The 21,104-nt window shown below is 34.7% G+C and overlaps 2 protein-coding genes across 3 annotated transcripts in view; both read left to right on the forward strand.

Moving 5' to 3' along the window:
* Positions 1-7,597, forward strand: part of LOC125275503 (heavy metal-binding protein HIP-like) — a 29,110-nt gene extending 21,513 nt beyond the window's left edge. For both annotated transcript variants that reach the window (XM_048202498.1, XM_048202494.1), the window contains one exon: positions 6,939-7,597. In XM_048202498.1, coding sequence (XP_048058455.1) covers positions 6,939-7,243 — 305 coding nt within the window. In that variant the 3' untranslated portion in view covers positions 7,244-7,597. The remainder of the gene's footprint in view (positions 1-6,938) is intronic.
* Positions 7,598-18,008: 10,411 nt separating this feature from the next.
* LOC125276243 (heavy metal-binding protein HIP-like) lies at positions 18,009-19,478 on the forward strand. Its single transcript, XM_048203749.1, has 4 exons — positions 18,009-18,510; positions 18,684-18,737; positions 18,833-18,964; positions 19,141-19,478. The coding sequence occupies exons 1-4, from the start codon at positions 18,075-18,077 to the stop codon at positions 19,476-19,478; spliced, it is 960 nt and encodes a 319-aa protein (XP_048059706.1). The 5' UTR covers positions 18,009-18,074.
* The last annotated feature ends 1,626 nt before the right edge of the window (positions 19,479-21,104 follow it).

The following is a 21,104-nucleotide window of genomic DNA, read 5'->3' on the forward strand; positions in this document are numbered from 1 at the left end:
CTGTAAATACCCGGATGATGCACTAAATTAATTAAATTAAAAAAAAAAAAACTAAGTGTGGAATGTTGGACACTTCATGCACTCAACTGATGCAGCTTTAATTATGTAGTAGAGGGGAAGGGGCTGTCAGTCTCTGATGTTAAATGACAAAATGGCCTTATACAATTCACGCGCTACATGGATGAGTACATAGTGCATAAGACAAGTACATAGTGTATAAGTGCATAGTGTAGCGAATTAACTCAAAGGGGAAATATTAATAATTATTCATAACTCATTATGATTATTAATTATGATTAATTATGAATATGTAAATCCGTTAATCAGATTAACTGGATGTAGCTACATTAAGATTAATATTACAATTACAATCAATTACCCTGTTCGTCCAGTGAACGCTCAGTGTTGATTGTTTATTAATTCTAAGAAATGTTAATTTCCAAGTTATGGAAAAATAACATTCTTATTGTACCGTGCTACTTAGAGCATGGATTCAGGATCTAAATCACTTAAGAGGCAGTTTATTAGCAGACGGAGTCAGAACCAAACATATATTGTGCACAATCTTTATTAACTAACTCACAAACACATAACTAAACTAACAATCACATAACATACAACAAAGGTCACATACATACATACTGTAGGTAAGAATGAGTAATGTTAGGGTTGAACCGGAAGAGGTACGGAGAGCTATAGGAAAAAGTCAAAGACAATCTGGAAAGGAATCATCAGTTTCTTCAGCAATAGCAAAGGTAAGTCTTACAAATTAATACTAAATCGCTTTAGTATTAATAGGCTGGCTGCAAGGAGATCCGTTCGGTCGTCCAGAAGCAAGAAAAAAAAGAGGGAGTGGCATTGTTCTCTAGCTTTTAACCTCTGGTCAAAGCCCAACCTCTTAAGGTTGATGCAGCCAATGAAGGTGTTGTATTTCCGGGTGACAACACACCTCCTGTCAGGGCTTTTACGACCAAGAAAGATTAACAAGCTGAGTTCTTGAATAAGAACTATTAAAGATTCTTGTAATACTGATGTGTTGCACAGGTATGGACATAACATAAATTACCAAATAGGAATCGAAAGTTGGAGTCCGTAGATACCAAACATGCTACCCATGTGATTCCAGTTAACTATACATTGCAGCTCTGGAATACCAAACTAGTTCAAAAGAGAAAATTAATACATAGAATAAAGCCCATGAAAGAAAAGTCATGAGATGGGAAACTTTGATACATGTTTATATATTTCCCAAGTGGTTATATAGAGAATACATAGGATTAAAGGAGTTTATTTGTCTTTCTCAGAAAGAATGAGTCACTGGTCTCTGCAAAACTCTTCCTGATCGTAAAAGGTCCAAGTATCTGTAACAGGACACCTAGTTCTGCCTGTAGTTTAGCTACGTTTGGGATGCTAGTTGCAGTTTTAGGGGGATGGGTTCACAGAGCTTTGATAGAGTGAGTTTATGGGTAATTCCTTAAATATAATGAATAATTTTGTGTGCCTGATTGGTCCAGACGCTACAATAGTGTATAGTGCGTCATTTGGGACGCAACTTGTGTGTGTCATGTGGTGCAAGTGCGTGCAATCAGTCCCAGGAATGAAGACCTATGGGAAATGCAGTCTGATTTGAAAACAGTCAATATACAGGTGATGGCTCCCTCCGGTGGTGCGAGAAAGGTGCAGGAGCTTCACTTGTAATATATGCATAACACAAAGGAGAAACAGAATATATAAATCTTGTTTATTTTCAGTCTCTTACCAAATTCTGATACATTTTAACTTTTAAAACAACCTATGGACATTTTTTAAGGTGTGGAAAGGGGAATGTTCCTAAGCTAAGCAAACCACAACAAAACAAATACTTGCCTATAAGTTAAAAAGTTCTCAAATAATAAATAATCAAGTAAACAATCAGTAATAAAATTAGAACAAAGAAAATGACAATAGGATAAATAAATACAACAGATTTAAGTAGCCTTTTATTTTATTTTAATTAACATTAATGACACAGACAGCAGCAGCTTTATTAGGTTAGAGCTACGGTAATGCGTGGATCCAATACTGACACATGTCCCAAACTATTTTTCTGTTTGTTTACTTAAAACTGTTTAGGGTATGTAATTAAACTTATTTTTTATTATTCTAAGTTTAAATCTAAATTATAAATCTAATCTAAATTAAGTAAATCAAATCTAATCTAAATTATAAGCACTTTAAAATACTTACAATCAGACAGAAGACTTCTCCGTGGTCTGTTTCAGGCTCAACGACTTAAATTAATGCTGCATGAGGCACAGTTTAGTTATAAAGTTATAAGTTCATTTATTGATTACAAATAGTATTTCTAGCAGTATATGTATTCTACAAACACTCTAAACAAATATTAAATAAAGTATAAATATCAAAAAGTTATTCAGTCAAGGCAATATCAGTGATGATTCATGTGAATATAAGCTCTTCAGATGGTTATGAAGCAGCATCTGCTGTAATCTTCACGTTTCAGTCTTTTATATACAATCTGACCTCTTGAAATCATCTTTGGAATTCCCCTCATGTGAGCTCCAGGAATATTCTCAGGACTCGTCTATATAAAGCCTTTTGCTCCCTTTGTTCTCGGACTCTTATCCTTTTCTGTCTCCTGTGTCTCATCTTGCAACACATCATCTAAAGGTAATTACCTGCTTTTCTACTTTATTTAGCAAAGCTCTTTCTAATACATGTTTTTCTCTATTCTACCAACATGCTCTTAATAAATGCTTAAAACTACACTTGTAGCATCTTTCTTAATAAATATATTCTTAATAAAAGCTTTTATAAAAATAAGTTGTTTTGTTTTTCTTAATGAGCAATTATCTTACAAAACACTTATCTTATAAATCACATATCTTATTAAAAGACTTTCAAAAACCAGTCATTTTCAGTCATTTAATAATATCAGTGTCTTAATGCATTAAGCATTTTCTTCATAACTGTGTTTTATTCTCAAGGAAAATGCTTAACGTGTTATTGTGTTCAGAGTGGGCTGCTTATAAGGTGTAGTGAATTTGCTCCGCCAATATCACCTACATTTAGCCACATTAAGCGCTTATTTTTCATGGTGAGTGGTTAGAATGTCCAGCTTTGCTGGACGCGTTTGCCGCCATATATAGCATCTCTTGGACATGCTGCAGTATCGGACCCCTCGTGAGTGAGAATGGGGTGGAAATCAAGTCAAGTATTATCATGTTTCAGAGACATGGATCTCAAAAGTGTGGGAGAAATAACAATTTTACAAAAGAAAACTTGTAAATTGACATTTATTCGACTTTAATCTGTCCTTTTTAAATTTTGGTTTATAAAGATGCAAAACGGAATAAACAAATATCTGAAAAGAAGTCAATATTTATTTTGTGCACAAGAAATTTGTGCATTCGGTTTTAATTTAAATTTTGGTATTCACCATAGCATTTAAAAATACAACAACCGTTCGTTTTTTGTTTTTCTTGACGTGGTTAAAAAACGAAAAAGGAATGGATGCAAAAGTACACGGACCCAAGAGGCTATAAGGTTTAGAAATGTAATTTTTAGGTTAAAATATAAATGTAAAAATAATAATAATAATAGTAATTTAATGAATGAAAATTAATCAATGTCATTTAGGCAGGCTCTTGAAGCGAATCATTGACACCAGAGGAAAAGGCACTAGAGGGCGCTTTAGCATCTGTGTGTATGACACAAAACACTGTAAATTAAATTTAGCATTTTTACATATTAAAAAACAAGTTGTATATCATTTATATTATTTTTAACAAAATAATAATCTTGCATAAGGAAAATTTGCTTGTATCTGCTAATTCTATTCATCATTGTTAAAATAAAAAAACTAAGAAACCGCATTTTCCATATTTCATTTCTGGTTTAAAAAAGGAAAAACTAATGGACGCAAAAGTACACAGACCTACTACTTTCAGGAAAACAATTACAACTACCCCCCCAAAAAAATTACAACAGAACTTAAAAACACAATTCAAGTCTCATCTCTGCTTCGTTGTGCAAAAGTATTTTTGCTGTTTATATTCTACACCTTTTCATTTGCTGTAGAAGGGAGTAACACCCATCTCCCACCATGTGACAATTTTTTCCAACATTAGCAAATCATTTTGGATACTTGACACAAAGCTCTGGTAGGGTTAGGATCATGATGTAACATCTGATCCACAACTGCCCAGTGACTGAGCTGTTGTTTCATCTAAAAAACATAGTTGAATTGAGGAGCAAGGACAGCATATTGTCTTAAATTGTGAAAGATTCCTTTGCCATATCTCTAATTGTTTTGACAGATTAACCCTAATTATGGAACATTTACAATGTAACATTTATTTGAAAAAAAAATCCTTATTCTAGAAAGTCATAGTCAGAATTAATAAATTTATCTTCATTTTTTAAATGCTTTAAGTAATTTTTGGCACTGGATTGGTCTTAAAAGGTGTGGTTGATTATGATTTTTTTTTTTTTTTTTTTTTATTTTAGTTAGTGTGTAATGTTATTGTTAGAGCATAAACACCGTCTGCAAAGTTACGATGCTCAAAGTTCAATGCAAAGGGAGATATTTTCTTTTGCAGAATTCTCTGTTTAAGAAATACAACAAACGGCTGGTAGGGACTACAACGAGCTTCTTCCCGGGCTAGTGACATTGCCAGACTGCTTCACAAACGACAGTCAATTCAACTAGATTTGCACAAAAGATTAACATGACGGCACATGCTAGTCGATGATTTTAATCAACTCCACAGAAACTACATAAATTTAACCATTCAGAAACATCCAGATGCATTCTAAAAGTTCTTCCTGAGTCTCTCCATCAGTGTCCGACTTTGGTTTGAACAATGTAAGGCTGAACACCGTTACTGACAAATCCTCATTTTGGCTGCATGAGATTCTCCAGTTTTGTTGTTGTTGAGCAATATTACACAACAATTCTTTTTGTTATGTATTTGTTAGAATTCTTTTAAGGGTAACAAATGTTTATAGTAAAAAGATTTTGTTGTTCTTTCAGTAGTGATGCAAAATGTATTATATATTTATCCCTTTGAATTGAAGAGTTTGAACTTAATGTTAATGTTAAGGTTCTTGGCAAAAAAGAAAGACTTTTGTGTTTATTCAACTGACATTTTGTCACACTGTTGTATATCAACTAAACTAAACAAAGGAACACATCTGAGTGAAAATACACTAACTCCTGGTTTCACAGACAAGGCTTAAGGTGGTCCAAGACTGAAAGCAACTTGAACTGACATACCTTATAATAAATCAGTGCCATTGTATTGTCTCAAGATGCACACCAGTAATGTATTTTTCTGGTGTACGTTCATAAAAACTACTTAAATACCCTAATTGAACTAAGGTTTAATCCTGGCTTAGGCTAAGCCCTGTCTGTGAAACCAGGCCTAAAAGTCCATGAAAATTAAACCAAGAACAAACAAAGCCAAATATCCCTGACACATTTGGGCATGGTGGCAGCTAAATACATGCATACACACATAAACTTAATCCATTAACTGTATATCCTGGCTGATTTTATAGACTTCAGGGCAAATCCTTTCCAATCTAATATTCTGTTGACCACAAAACAATGTTTCATTATATGAAATACAACGAAGAACGTATGAACTAATAAGGAAACTAAATTGCCAATTGAAATGCATTCAGCCCTTTTTTTCCAAGGACACAAAACTGAAATTATTTGCAATTATGTATTATTAATTCCATCTTTTTATATTGGTTGTAGTGTTCTTTTCATTGTTGTCAGTATTGTGAACACACATTCCCTTAATGATGACTTTTGTCTCATAATTTACTGCTTATTAATAGTTAGTAAGGTAGTTGTTGTAGCATTTAAGTTTATGTATGGGGTAGGATTAAGGCATGTGGAATATGGTCATGCAGAGTAATGCATTAACGTGCTTTATGAGTACTAATAAACAGCCAATATGCAACCTAATAAGCAACTACTTAAAAGTGAGAATTGATCCCCATATTAAAGTGTTACCATTCACTGTTTGTTACTTCCTCTGAACATACTCACCTGTAAACTTCTTCATAAATCACGAGGTTGTTTTTCATTGGCATTGTAGCATTGACTACAACAGGAAAACTGTTGGAATCAACTACCAAAACGTGTTACACTGAACATCTCACGCTTCTTGTTTTGTTCAAGGTGTAGTTTATGACCCAAATATATGTGCTGTAACAAGGCGGCGGACTCGATAGGATCCATGTGCAGCTTTATTAAAACAATCGTAGTCATACAGGCAAGGGTCAAACACCAGCAGTAACAATATCCAAGGCAAAGATGAATCGTAAACGGGTACAGGCAAAGGGTCAGGGCAGGCAGCAGACAAGGCAGAGTAATCCAATAAACTGGCAGGAATCAACAGGGAAGGCAGCAAACAAACACAATGATGATAAACAGTCCAAGGTCACACACAGGAATACAGATAACAGGGAAACCCGCTCAGTAGTATCAGCCAGGGCAAAACAAGACTTCACAATGGGTGAATGAGTGAGCGATCTTAAATAGTTCGGGTGATGGGGATCAGGTGTGTATGTAATCAGACCAGGTACGGGGTTATGGGAAATGTAGTCCATGATAAAGTTAATACTCAGGTGAGGGAGCCCTCTGGTGGCGTTCAGAGGGAGCCACAGAGGCCACGTTCGTGACATATGCCATGATAAGGGACTGGGTTAAGATTACATGCACCCTAAACAAGGGGGAAACATTTGATTATTGCATGCTTCCATCTTGAGCCCATTGCTCATGCATTACTTATATGCTGGTTATATCTAATATGGCTCCACCACAAATACCGCAAAGGAAATTTTTAAATATATATATATATCAATGGGATATCAATCATACAGGAAACAGCTGATTCTGTATCTCTTGTTATTTGATTCAGGTATTTTCACAGCCCCACTGAAAGGAGCGTACATGTTCAGAGTCACTATATATGGTCATGGTGGAACTGCAGCAACTGTATCCATTTTTAAGAATGGAGAGCAGGTGGTTGTAGCACATGATGTTCAGGCTCAGGATCGGTTAAACTCCTCGAATGGAGTTGTGTTGGTCCTGGATGTTGGAGATGTTGTATATGTGAGACTTTGGCCTAAGACAAGAATATATGGTATTAGCCATGAGAACCTCAACACTTTCAGTGGTTTTCTACTGTTTCCCTTAAGAGAACAAGAGCTTTGCAGAATGTGATTCCAATAATTCTGAACCTTCAACGTATGAATTAAGATGAAGCTCATGAAGAATCATTAACGTATGAACCTCTATTAATGAGGACTAATGTGTATTTGAAATTTGCAATAGATTACTATATAAAAGTCTGAACTGTCTATAAATGTAACTTTATATAAACAGTTTCAGCAGAGAGAGACAAGACCCATGAATGTCACATGTAACTCAGAAGTGTTTTGTTAAAGTAGTAAACTTGGAAAGTTAAATAACTTACAGCTTGTTACTGATTCTTGATCTGTATCTCTTTATCCTACATAAATAAATAAGGGAATAAAAATGCATTGTGGTATTTTCTTTTCCTCATATTTTCATGAATATTTCCCCAACAATGCTTGCTTTGAAGCACTCATGATATCATATTTAACAATCAAATTTTGCAATCAAAATAACTGATTATGTGGCGGCAATTTACAAAAATTTGCTTGTTTAATTTATCATTAGGACAAAACATTTACCAGATTATGTATTATGTTTGATGCACAACAGTCTTACATACATGACACAAAGGACAAACAAAATGCATAAATCTTGTTTATTTTGGTCTCTTACCAAATTCTATCAGAATTTAGTAAGAGACCAAAATAAACAAGACTTATTTTTAATTTTACTTTTTAAAACAACCTATGGACATTTTATTCAGGTGTGGAAAGGGGGATGTTTAGTTCGGTGCACAGCCTTATTACACAAGTCTTCACAAATCTGAAATCATATTTATTTATTTTAAACTTGTTATGCTATTATAGAGAGCTAGGCTAGTCTAGTGGTGTAGAACTTTAATAACATGATCACTTACGATGGGAAACATGACCAAAATCTATAGGCTAAGCAAACCACAGCAAAACAAATACTTGCCCATAAGTAAAAAGTTCTCAATTAATAATCAAGTAAACATTCAGTAATAAAATTAGAACAAAGAAAATTACAATAGGATAAATACAACAGATACAGTTCTTTACATTTAAGTAGTCTACTGTGTTTTATTTTAATTAACATTAATGACACAGACAGCAGCGGCTATATTAGGTCGTTTTCACTTAAGAGCTACAGTAATGCACAGATCCAATACAGACACATGTCCCAAACTGCTTACTTAAAGGTGCTATAGAGGATGTTTTGTTTTATACATTTTTGCAATATTACTTGAAACTGTCTTTACTAACTGATAAAAGACTATTTATTAGGCGCACTGAAAGTAATAATATTAATATACATCATCTGTGCACGTGGTAGGGCCTTAAAAACATCAGCCAATCGTTTACACGATCCAAAAAATCCAAACCATCAATTAATTCATTTCAAATTTTGTCACAGATTGTACTGGACACCAAAGAAACGCTTCCTCATTAAATTATCTGCAAATCCCCACTGTAGTTTTTGTCCTTACCAACAAGAAGGAACATTCATGCATATGGTCTGGGAATGTGAGAAGGTTTATGAGTTCTGGGAAAAGATCTCATCAATAATGTCTGATATGATAGGAAAAGAGATACCAGTGCAACCAGTTGTGCTCCTTCTAAACGATAACTCCAATTTAGGTTTCACAGAGCTACAAAGGAAGATTTGGCTGGCAGGACTAACCTCTGCCAAAAAGATAATTGCGCAAAGATGGCTCCCTCCCAGTACTTTATCTGTGCGACACTGGCTATTTCAGTTTCATGATATAGTAATGTTAGAACTGTCAACGGCCAGAATAAATAAAGCTAGAGCCTCAACTCTTGAGGCTTGGGAATCTGTGGCAGATAAGTTGACAGAAAAGCTTCAAGATGGTAGAATCTAATTTTGTGATATGATTGGACTCTCAAACCTCTGATGATCTTTGTTATTTTACTTATCCTAAGTTTCTCATATTGCAGACTTGTATCTGTTTGTTTTATTATTGTTAACTTTATTTTATTATGCAGGTGTATATGTGAATGTTATTTTGTTTTGATTGCAATTTTATGTCAAGGATCAATGGCCTGGACCTTGGGGACCGCTGGAGGGGGGGAGGGGGGTCACTTCCTTGTTTGTGTTTTACTATGGACAACTGTATGTGACCCTATCTATACAATAATCAATAAAAAATTGATCAAAAAAACAAAACAAAAAAAACAGAGAGGTGATAGAGCCTTTGCTATCGCTGGCCCCAGGCTGTGGAACAGTCTCCGGGCCTATATCAGATCAGCACAGTCTCTAACTATTTTTAAATCTTCTCTTAAAACTTACTTTTTTTCTTTAGCTTTTAGTTCAGTATGAGTATATGATATGAATGTATGTTTCACTTTGTACTTTGTTTTTTCCTTCGCTTTATTGTTCAGCACTTTGGTCAGCCATGCTTGCTGTTTTTATATGTGCTATATAAATAAAACAACCTTGAACGACACTGTGACACAAAGCTCTGGTAGGGTTAGGATCACTATATACCACTATATAGTTTATGGTGGTTTACACACCCTGGCGGCACCTATGATGAAGCAAAACAAATAAAAAAAAGTCAGCCAGATCTGGGGCGTATATAGATCACAAACATTGTTGCATTAATTTCCTGTTATGACTGTAAAGATGCTTTGAAACAATTTGTATTGTAAAAAGTGCTATATAAATAAAGGTGTTTTGACAGGAAAATATAGGATATAACCTGAACACTAGGATAATGAAAGTTACAATCACTTTAGCTTTCAACATTATCAGTGGTAAAAGGAAAAATTCTCAAAGACTTAAAAGCAGACAAAGTTATTTATGAAGTTACATGTTTAAAAATAAAGTAGAATGGAAAAACATACTTTATATAAAAACAGCTGTAACAAGTAATGCACTGCTGTGAAGGAGAGGCTGTAAAAGTCTTTCTTGTAGCAAGAGGTTATGCACCGGTGTGCAGGAGTGGCAGGTTAAAGCCTTTCTCCCAGATCAACAGTTACCTTTCCTTATTATACCCTGAGCAACACATTGTTAAACATGAATGGAATACCAACACCAAAACCAACTGACAGTAAACTGAAAGATAAAGCAAATGGGTGGAGATAAATACATATATATATATATATATATATATATATATATATATATATATATATATATATATACATATGTATATATATATATATATATGTATATATATATATATATATATATATACATACATATATATATATATATATATATATATATATATACATATGTATATATATATATATATATACATATATATATATATATATATATATATATATATATATACATATTCTCCTCAATGCATGTTTAAACAACAGCACCTAGATTGTACATTAGGATACTTTAATATAAAGTTCACCACAATTCAGTTCAGTTTATAATATTAGATGAGATCAAACATGAGAATTGATTGTTAGAAAATACTAGTAGATCTGTCATAATTTATGTAAGTGAATCAGCTCAAATGAAATTATTAATTAATTTATAGGGAATTTTAAAAAGAGTCACTTAGTTTACGACCGAGCAACTGAATCGTCCGGCGTTCATTTGCTCGGGCCATAATAAGCTCTTGTAATAGATATGCATATCTGTCGTGAAAGCACCATTTATTAGCAAGGTATCAATAGATCACAGTTTAAGGCATTAAATTTATAAGCACATAACACATGACACTTCTCTTTAAAAATCTACAGGAGACTTTATTGATTGTTCTAACACAAACACACACATTCATACAAGTTGCAGAAAGAAAGTAAGTGAGAAAGAAAGTTTTAAGAGAGACTGAAATGATAATCATGATTTCTAGCAAAATATGCACTTCATATGACCTGACCTCAACGTACCATGAATCATTAATTTAATGCACCAGTTCAAGCTATAGAATCTAAAGGTACTTCCTTGTCTATCGCATCTTTGAATGCGGAATCCCTTGTTGGCATCCTTGGCTTGGAGAAAAGGGTCTTCCGAGTTCGCTGGTTTGTCATGGAAAAGCCAATCATGTTTGGGTGTGCTGGCAAACAAATGGAGTTTCTTGTCGTGGCTGGAGTTTAAAGTTTGGTGGCAAAAGTCGTTGGTTAAACTTTGCGGAAAAACTTAACTTAGAACACGAGACTCTCTATGTAAAAAGAAAGGAAAGTTAAAGTAAAAGAAACGTGAGTGAGTGAGAAGTTGGATGGCTTGAATGAAACTGCTTGTCTGCTCTTCATTGTCTGTTCTTTGTCTTAAGCCATATTATACTGAATTTGTCATTCTGATCTGACTATTTAAACTCAGGTGTTTGTCCAAGCTCTTAGAGGAGTTCTGACCAATCAGGTATCATGTCCTCCAAAGGTGGCTTTCCTCCTCGCCGATCATAAACTAAATGTTATCTCATGTTCTCTTAAATTCCTGCTCTCGGCAGAGAATAAAAAAAGATTACAGTTTAGACCCGATTTCACAAAAAAATATACAATACATTTCACACAGTTTACATTCAAGCCAAACTTTGAATTGAAAATAGAGATTTAAATTCATATCAAACAAGGCACACTTTCGGTCAGTCATTCAAAAGTTATAACAATTACATGAATTGTAAGTGATCTAAGCATAACTGTTCACATGTATAATGTGTAGACATGATATTAAATTATGTCATTGAACGATGTTTGGTAAGTCCATTTAGAATTGTCTTGGAACAATTCGATGCAGTTTATTTGTAAAAACAGTCTCTGTGGGTTTTTTCTGTAAAGTTTCAACTGTGTCACTCAGAAGAAATAGGCCTGCATTGTCTCTTTTGATCTGGAGATCAAAAGACTCTTTATCTTCTTGTGGCTCAAGTTGCGTTGTCTTTTCACCCATTTGGGTTCTACAGATTACTTAAGTTTGCCCCCCTTTCTTAGTCAGGAATCATGCATGGCCATAAAAGTACTTAGCAGGGGATGTTTCATAGACTGACTGGAGTAGCTTGGGGTGTTTTGGTCTTCCAATGTTGATTTGGGCATCTGGATATGTTTGAAAGAATCATCTGAAAGATTAATTTGTCTGGTTCATCCTCGGTTCCTACATTTACTTGCCCCCTCGAGCCGGTGGTCGAGCCAGCGATACCACCTTGCTTTTTTTCTTATCAGTAGGAAAGAGACTCAAAATACTCTGTCAATTTTGCACATACAATTAAGAATTATACTCCATTTTAATCTGTGAAATATCTTCTTTTATTTGTGTACACTCAGAGTAAAAACAAAATGTTGTGCTTTTTGCAAAATAAAGAAAACTAAGATGATGCGTGATCTTTCGTCTCCCTCTGAATGAACTCCAATCTGATAGTTCTCAGAAACTGAAGTGTAAATTAGTGAATACTAATTACTGAACAAAAGTGTAACTTAGTGAATACTAATCACTTAAACAAAACACACATGAATATAAACCATAATCAGTGAAGAAGAAGATGTAGAGAAGAAGAAAAAAAAAGTAACGATAAGTAGATTTAACAATAAGCAAAGTAACAATAAGCAGATTTATCCTAGGTCACTAAAAAGGAAAACAAAAATTAGATACTTGAAAATTAAATGGATAACCACACTAAATACACAGTGGTAGTACAAAACAAAGTTTGAAAATTCATGCACTCACTTGGGGTACATGAATAGGAAAACTCTTCATCAAGATAGTTGACACATCAATCCCTTGCTTACTGATATAAGGTTTCCAGACATTATAAAACTGATCTGGTTGATCATTAAAAGATTAGTCTACTTTTAAATAAACTTTTCCTGATAAATTACTCACCCCCATGTCATCCAAGATATCCATGTGTTTCTTTCTTCAGTTGAAAAGAAATTAAAGTTTTTGATAAAAACATTCCAGGATTTTTCTCCTTATAGTAGACTTCAATGGGCACCAAAAAGTTGAAGGTCATAATTAGTTTCACTGGAGCTTCAAATTGTTCAACACGATCCCAGATGAGAGATAAGGGTCTTATCTAGTGAAACCATCTCTCATTTTCTGAAAAAAATTGAAAAGTTTTAACCAGAAATGCTCATCTTGAACTAGCTCTCTTCTTCTTCTTCTCTATTTGAATTACAGCAGTGTAGACACTGCTAAGCATATTACTGCCCTCCGCAGGCCAGAGTTTGAACTAATTGTTATATACTATTGAACTAGCATATTGCATATAAATAGCTAATTCAAGATGAACATTTCTGGTTAAAACTTATATAATTTTCAATTTTTTCAGAAAATGAGTGATGGTTTCACTAGATAAGACCCTTATTTCTCATCTGGGATCATGTTGAACAATTTGAAGCTGCAGTGAAACTAATTATGACCTTCAACTGTTTGGTGACCATTGAAGTCTACTATAAGGAGAATAATCCTGGAATGTTTTCATCAAAAACTTTAATTTCTTTTCGACTGAAGAAAGAAAGACATGAACATCTTGCATGACATGGGGTGAGTAAATTATCAGGAAAAGTTTATTTAAAAGTGGACTAATCCTTTAACAAAACATGTTAAATATTCCAATGTGATTAGTTCCATTAAAATCTTGTGCCATCCAGATATAGTCGGGAGTCTTATCACTTATCCATTTCAATAATATGTTTTTCCTGGCTGCAAATGTGAGAAGATTGTAAAGTCTCCATCAGACCGAGGATCAACAATAGAGGATCCAAAACCAACTCCTTATCAAAGATTTTACTCATTTTGAAATACAATCTTGGTCCAGTATATTTGTAACTGATTACATGACCAAAGACAGTGAGTGAGGGTGCCAACTTGGGTTTTGCACTTAAGGCATAGAGTTGAATGGGTATTGTTAAATGCATGTCTACAGTTTGGTGAAATGTGCATTCTGTGTACAATTTTAAATTGTATGGCCTTGACACAATTGCATACTGAAATGGATTTGGCATATTTCCAAATATTATCCCACTCTTCTTCACTTATAGAGATAGAAAGTTCCCTCTCCCAGGCAAGTCTAGTATTTAAAGCTACTTGTCCCTCAAATGTAACGGTTGTAAACATAAATGTAAACTTCTTTCCAGGTGTTTGAAAAAGTAGTTTTTCTATAGGAGATAGACTTATATTAGTACATAATGAGGTATCCTTCAAAATATAATTTCTAATCTGTAGAAAACAAAAAAAGTCCTGTTTTAATAATTGGTATTTCCATCTCAGATCCTCAAAGGACATTAGGTCTTCTTCAACAAACACATCCATTAGCCGATTAATACCTTGATTCTGTCACGGAAATAAAGGCGGATACAAGTTGCAAGTAAAAATTCTCTTTATTGAGAAAGAAACACAAGTTAAACACGTAGCAGCCAACAGGAGAGTGTGACGCAGGGAACTCGATGGGCAATCTGGGACAGATGAGTGAAGACCATGTGAAGAGTGCCCGAAGTGAAGGGAGAACACCAGGTGAGTAATCCAAACGAGACTGGAACAGGAACAGCACGACACGATGAACTTGACTCAGGACACAGTAACACATGAGTAGAACAAGGAACAGCACGAGGGAATTTCCAACAACGATCTGACAACATGAGATGAAAGACAGGGCAATAAATAGGCTGGTTGATGACATTCAGCTGCCGCTGATCATTGATAATCAGCGGCGACGCCCACATGAAACAATCAGCATGACAAAACTCGCACACAAACACACAAGACCAGAATGAGACAGCGGATTACCAACCGTGACAGATTCACCCAAAATTTAAACCTTCCATCCAATCTGCCCGAAGGGAAGTCTGGGTTGTTCACAATTGGCGTAAGAGCAGAGGTTAGTTTAGTTCTTCCCTTAAAACGACAAACAGCCTTCCATACCTTAAGTGCATTTACAGTTACAGGTTTATCACAGTTATCCAATAAGGATTTAATTTTTTTGAAAAACAACAGATCCACAAGAGGAAGTTTCGACAATGACTGTTCGAGGTCCAACCAGGTAAGGGAGTTATCGAGAATAACCCAATCAGAAATGTATCTTAAATGAGCAGACCACAGATATAGCTTAATATTAGGTAAATCCAGTCCTCCAATAAGAGCCATTCTACCCAACCTTGAAATAGGTAGTGTCCCATCGGTTTAAATCTTCTCTAATTTTACTAAACAACGGATTAAAATTATCTTTGAATACATTTTTAAATACAGGGCTCACAAAAAATGTTCTTTAGTCATTTGTGGACTAAATGTACACAGAGCGCCCTCCGGCTGCAAGTATGAATTGAAAACAGTATCTTGAATAAATGTTACTCCTCTGTATAGAAAATTGACATAAACATATGAGAATCCATCAATATTTCTCCAAATGTGCATTCTTTTAAGCTAAAAACCCTGATGGATGTTGTTTGGTCAAAGGTAACAACTCATATTCATATTTCATATTCATAACTCCTGAAGCATAGGCTATTAACAAATTATGGTCACTATAAGAATAAAACAGAGGTCAAAATGTGAAGCTTTAGTCTTAGATCTTTTTTAATAATGTATAGTTTGTCAAATGCCATAGAGGTAACATGAATGTTCAGATGTTTTGCATCACAGAAATACATTATATTTTAAAGTATATTAAAATAGAAAACCATTATTTGGTTTGAGACTTGAGACTTCTTTTAAAAACATTATAATAGTAATGCGTCCAATCCTTTGACTGGTACTGTCATTTAAACTATAATAGGCCTATGCAAAATTTTCTTCATATGATGTGCCATAATACATGCATGCATGACATCACAAAAATCATGTTTTTTTGTCAAGAGTGGACATTATATTAATGTATTCCTGTTATCAGCATGATCACAGAGGGCTCATTATGAAGGTCATTATGCGGGTCTTTGTCTTCTCAGGTGTGAATCACAGCAATATTCATGAAGATTCACGCCTCCACGCATACTGTGTTTCTTGACAAAAAGTTTCTTACAAAATTTAAATCAATATATTGTTTTATATGAACGAGTAGGCAGGATAATTTTTACATCATTTGAAGCAAAAACTGTAGTCTACAACCTCCAATACCTCCAATGTTTTTTTTCAATAACCTTGCATAAACGTTATTCCTTCAAAATTACAAACATGTACATACATGTTCCTCACATATTATGGTAGCCTAGTTTGTGCTGAATACAGTGTAATGACACCTTTTCCATTAATATGTTTATGAACAACTGAAAAAAGCACAAATGTCAGGGCATGTCAAAACTTCTTCAGGGCCCCAAAAATCCTCAGACCCCAGAGGGTTAAATGCACATTGCCTGCTATGCAGAGTTGTCCTGAAGCAACCAGGGTGGTGAACAAAGAGTAAAATGAGAACAGGAAACGGTTGTGCACATACAAACAGTAGTATTACCTACAGTGTACTTTTCTACTCTGCATATGAACCAAAACAGAAAACTTTTACAGAACCAGCCTTTAAAAACAATCCAATCTTTCCAATCTTTATCATGATGAATGCTTACCATACACCATAATAAGCTCACTGCATTAATGCACTTCCACCAAATGACATGTGCACATTTATTACACATAGCTAATGCTGACAACTAATAACTCAAGATGGAAATTTGAAAAATGGAATTTTCTTTGTCATTTTCCATTTGGCTGCTTGCGTTTAAAAAGACTATCTTCTTTATATTTTCTTCTCTGTGTTCTGTAAAGCTGTGCAACAATGTACATTGTAAAAGATGATGTACAAATGAATTGAAATTAAATTGTATTATAATTTGTTTTGGATTAAAGCATCTGCCAAAAGTGTAAATGTAATATTGATTGAACTCTCTGACAGAACCTGTGAGTGAATAATAATTAACAAAGGTAAAAACTCAGCTCACATTATGATCCTATAAAAGAAGCCAATGTCAATATTATCATAAGTTGCATGAGTTTTTATACGTGTCATTAAATTTATTTAAGTTGATAAGTTTTGTGCATTTATTCAGTTTTACATCTGTTGATATAGGATGTTGTTGCACGTGGAGGAAAAATAACATTTAAAGGAACATTTTGTGGATGCAACACAAGTTGAACTCTATCGGCAACATTTGTGGTATGATATCAATCAACAGAGAAAAATGTCAATCTGTTCTTTATTTAAAAAAAAAAAGTAAGGCAATGGAAAATAATTGGGCCGAGCAGTAAACATTAAAACACACTGTTTCAATAGTTGAGCCACAAGGCTTAAACATTATATGTGTAAACACCACTTACTCTTTTTTTTTTTTCTGTGTAAATTTATATCCAATGTTTCCTCTCTTTTTTCCCATAACATAAAGATAATAAAGTTGGTAACATTTGTAAGATATTCACATGGATACCAGGAGAGTGGTGTGACCAATTATATCAGAGTTCAGAAATATATCAGAGGTCGAGATAATCACTGATGTGACAATAACTAATGTATTTAATTTAAGTAAAGTCACTCAAACTTGCACACGGACGTACATTTTGAGGTAAATATTACTTACTGTAACACAGCCTGTTTTATGAAGTTATTGCAGGTTTAATAAATACCTTTAAAGCATGAGATTTTAACCTATGCAAGTGTGCGGATCAGAAACTTAATTCACGCGACTGAAGCTTACTGTGATTTTCCCTTCACATGCTACAAGGTTGCTGGCCACTGATCTATATATTTTTTTTTTTTTTTAAGAGATGAATCAGTTGTTTTCTGTTGTGATCAACATAGTGTCACAAATGTTACGAATAGAGCTAAACATCTGCTGAGCCTGGAACATTCCTTTAATAATGATTAACAATTAATTTGAGTTACTTTTATTATCTTGAACAATATAAATCATGTGCAAAAGACAGTAAACCAGGACACTATAAAAGGAACATGAGAGGCTGTGGGGATGACAGAGCAAGAGCTGGAAACAAACATCAGTGAAGAATGAAGGCTTTAGTATGTATACTGCTGCTGTTGGAAACCTTTGTGTTTGTCGTTCAGCAGCAGGTAGATGGAGGACTCAATGAGAATGAGATCAGTCAACAGATCAGCTCTGAGGACGGAAGACAGAATCCACCTCAAACAGACACTTTGAGAGCTGAAGCTTCAACTGACAGCCAACAATACTGTGATCTGGGCATCCCTGACATCCATGCAGCACTGAGAGAACTGACCGCCACCGTTACAGAGCAGAAAGAAAACATCAGAGAACTGACTGCCGCGGATACAGAGCAGAAAGAAAACATCAGAGAACTGACCGCCACTGTTACAGAGCAGAAAGAAAACATCAGAGAACTGACTGCCGCGGATACAGAGCAGAAAGAAAACATCAGAGCTTTAGAGACACAACTGAGGGATGAGATGAACAAGAAAAATGATGGTACCTCACCAAAACATTCACTATTTTATCAATAATCCCCAAAGAAAAACACCAATGCAATATATTGTATAGTGTAAATGTTAGTGTAAATTTGTGTATATTGTGTAAATTGTTTTTATCTATTACAATTAGTAGTGTAAATGTCATTTAACAGAATCTTTATTCCTTCACAGAAATTTCAAATCTTACTCAGAGTCAAGTGGAGGAGTTGAGAAAGGAAAATAGAGGTAAAAGTGTGCTTGAATTATGTTAAATTCAAAGTATAAATTCTCAGTGTAACAGAGCAATATATCACAATATTGCTTATGTTTTTCAATAACAGACAGAGAACTAGCTTTTTCAGCTGGACTGATGCAATCTGGCAGTGGATTTGTTGGTCCTTTTACCACTGAAATCACACTAACCTACAAGAACGTCCTCACGAACATAGGGAACGCCTACAACCCAGTTACAGGTAATTATCAATGAAAAGTCATTAAAACCTTCTGCTTCATTCAGACCTCTCTTCAGTTGTGTAATGTGTATAAGAGAATTAAATGATCATCTTTCAAAACTATTACACAGTGTGTTTGGTAATTGAGCAATCATACAGGAAACGGCTGATTCTGTATCTCTTGTTATTTGATTCAGGTATTTTCACAGCCCCACTGAAAGGAGCGTACATGTTCAGAATCTCTATATATAGTAATGGTGAAACTGCAGCAACTGCATCCATCTTTAAGAATGGAGAGCACATGGTTATAGCACATGAAAATCAGTCTCGGGCTCAGGATCGGTTAAATGCCTCAAATGGAGTTGTGTTGATCCTGGAGGTTGGAGATGTTGTCTATGTGAGACTTTGGTCTGGCAGGAGGATATATGATGATGTCCAGTATAACCACAGCACTTTCAGTGGTTTCCTACTGTTTCCCTTAAGAGAAGATGACCGAGATTTGCAGAATGTGCAAAGCTTTCATCGTATGAATTAAGATGAAACTCATGAAGAATCATTAACATTAGAACCTGTATTTATAAGGACTAATATGAGTTTGAAATTTGCAATAGATTTACTGTATAAAAGACTGAACTGTCTATAAATGTAACTTTATAAAACAGTTTCAGTACTGAGAACGACAGGACCAATGAATATCACGTAACTCAAAAGTGTTTTGTTAAAGTAGTAAATCTAGAAAGTTAAATAATACATTTTATAAGTGTAGCTTGTTACTGATCTTTGATCTGTGTCTTTATCCTACATAAATAAATAATAAAAATGCATTGTGGCATTTTCTTTTCCTCATATTTTCATGAATATTTACCCAACAATGCTTACTTTGATGCACTCATGATATCAAATTTTGCAATCAAAGTAAGTGATTATGTGGTGGCACATTTACCAGATTATGTATTATGTTAGATGCAGAACATTCATACATACATGACACAAAGGACAAACAAAATGCATAAATCTCGTTTATTTTGGTCTATTACCAAATTCTAATACATTTAAAACAACCTATGGACATTTTCTTCAGGTGTGGAAAGGGGGATGTTGAGTGCGGTGCACAGCCTTATTACCTAACCCTAACCCATGACCACTTGTCCTTCAATGGACAACATCCAGGCTGCAGGTTTCACAATGTCACCTGAAATAAATAAATATTCATGACACAAATTGTTGAAAAGTGTAATAATAACAAAGAGGGGAAAAACTTATTTGTGACCTGATCCAGCAAAATGAGTCACAGTGACCCAAATTTCAAAATTGAGATTTTGGTATCAATGGAAAGATGTCAAAGTCATACCTTGAATGGTTTTAAAGATATACCCATTTGAATTATGGTCGTCTGACCTCTTTTCCAATTGAAAACCTGAGAAAATCGCTTTTAAAGTTTTTTGCCCGTTTTTTGTTGATATCTTTCAAAATCCATTGCATTTAAAGGGATAAACTATTTATTTTACAGCTTAATTTGACCAAAGACATTTTTATATATATAAATGCTATTAAACCAGGCTGGGGGTGAATTGTTATGACCACGGGCGATGCACGTGTGCATGCACCAAACGCGTCCTTCTGCGCTCACGGCTAAAGGAGCTTCTTTAAAAGGCTCGCTGGAAATTAAGTATAGCCGGGCCTTAAAGGGGCTCTATGTAAGATTTTTACTTTAATAAAGCATAAAAATAGCCCAATATGTTTGCAGATATTTAGGAAACACCTAAATTTAGTTCACCTACTTGTTTCTCAGAAAATCAATGCTACAGCCAGATATTCCACTTTGAAAATGTGCGTTCCGTGTCGGAATGTCTGTTTTTGTTTTGGTCTCTGCGAAACCTCGTGCTGCAGTTTATCCAATAGTATTTCGATATCACAGGTTGCCAGTTGGCGGAAAACACAGCGTATTGCAGCCATGGAAACCAGCAAACAAACTGGGTCAGAGAATCAGGCAATAACGTCAGCTGCGTGTTCCTGCTCTCTTCTCTGTCACGGTGAAGTGACACACACCCGCGCGGGCGCCTCCTCTCTCTCTCGTCTCATTCGCTCCGGTTAAGTAGTGCTTGTATTGCGCATCAATTTAGTCATTCCCGCAGGTCTCGCGCTCACACCGAAAGCGCGC

This window comes from Megalobrama amblycephala, linkage group LG9, assembly GCF_018812025.1.
Source record: "Megalobrama amblycephala isolate DHTTF-2021 linkage group LG9, ASM1881202v1, whole genome shotgun sequence".
Taxonomy (NCBI): Eukaryota; Metazoa; Chordata; class Actinopteri; order Cypriniformes; family Xenocyprididae; genus Megalobrama; species Megalobrama amblycephala.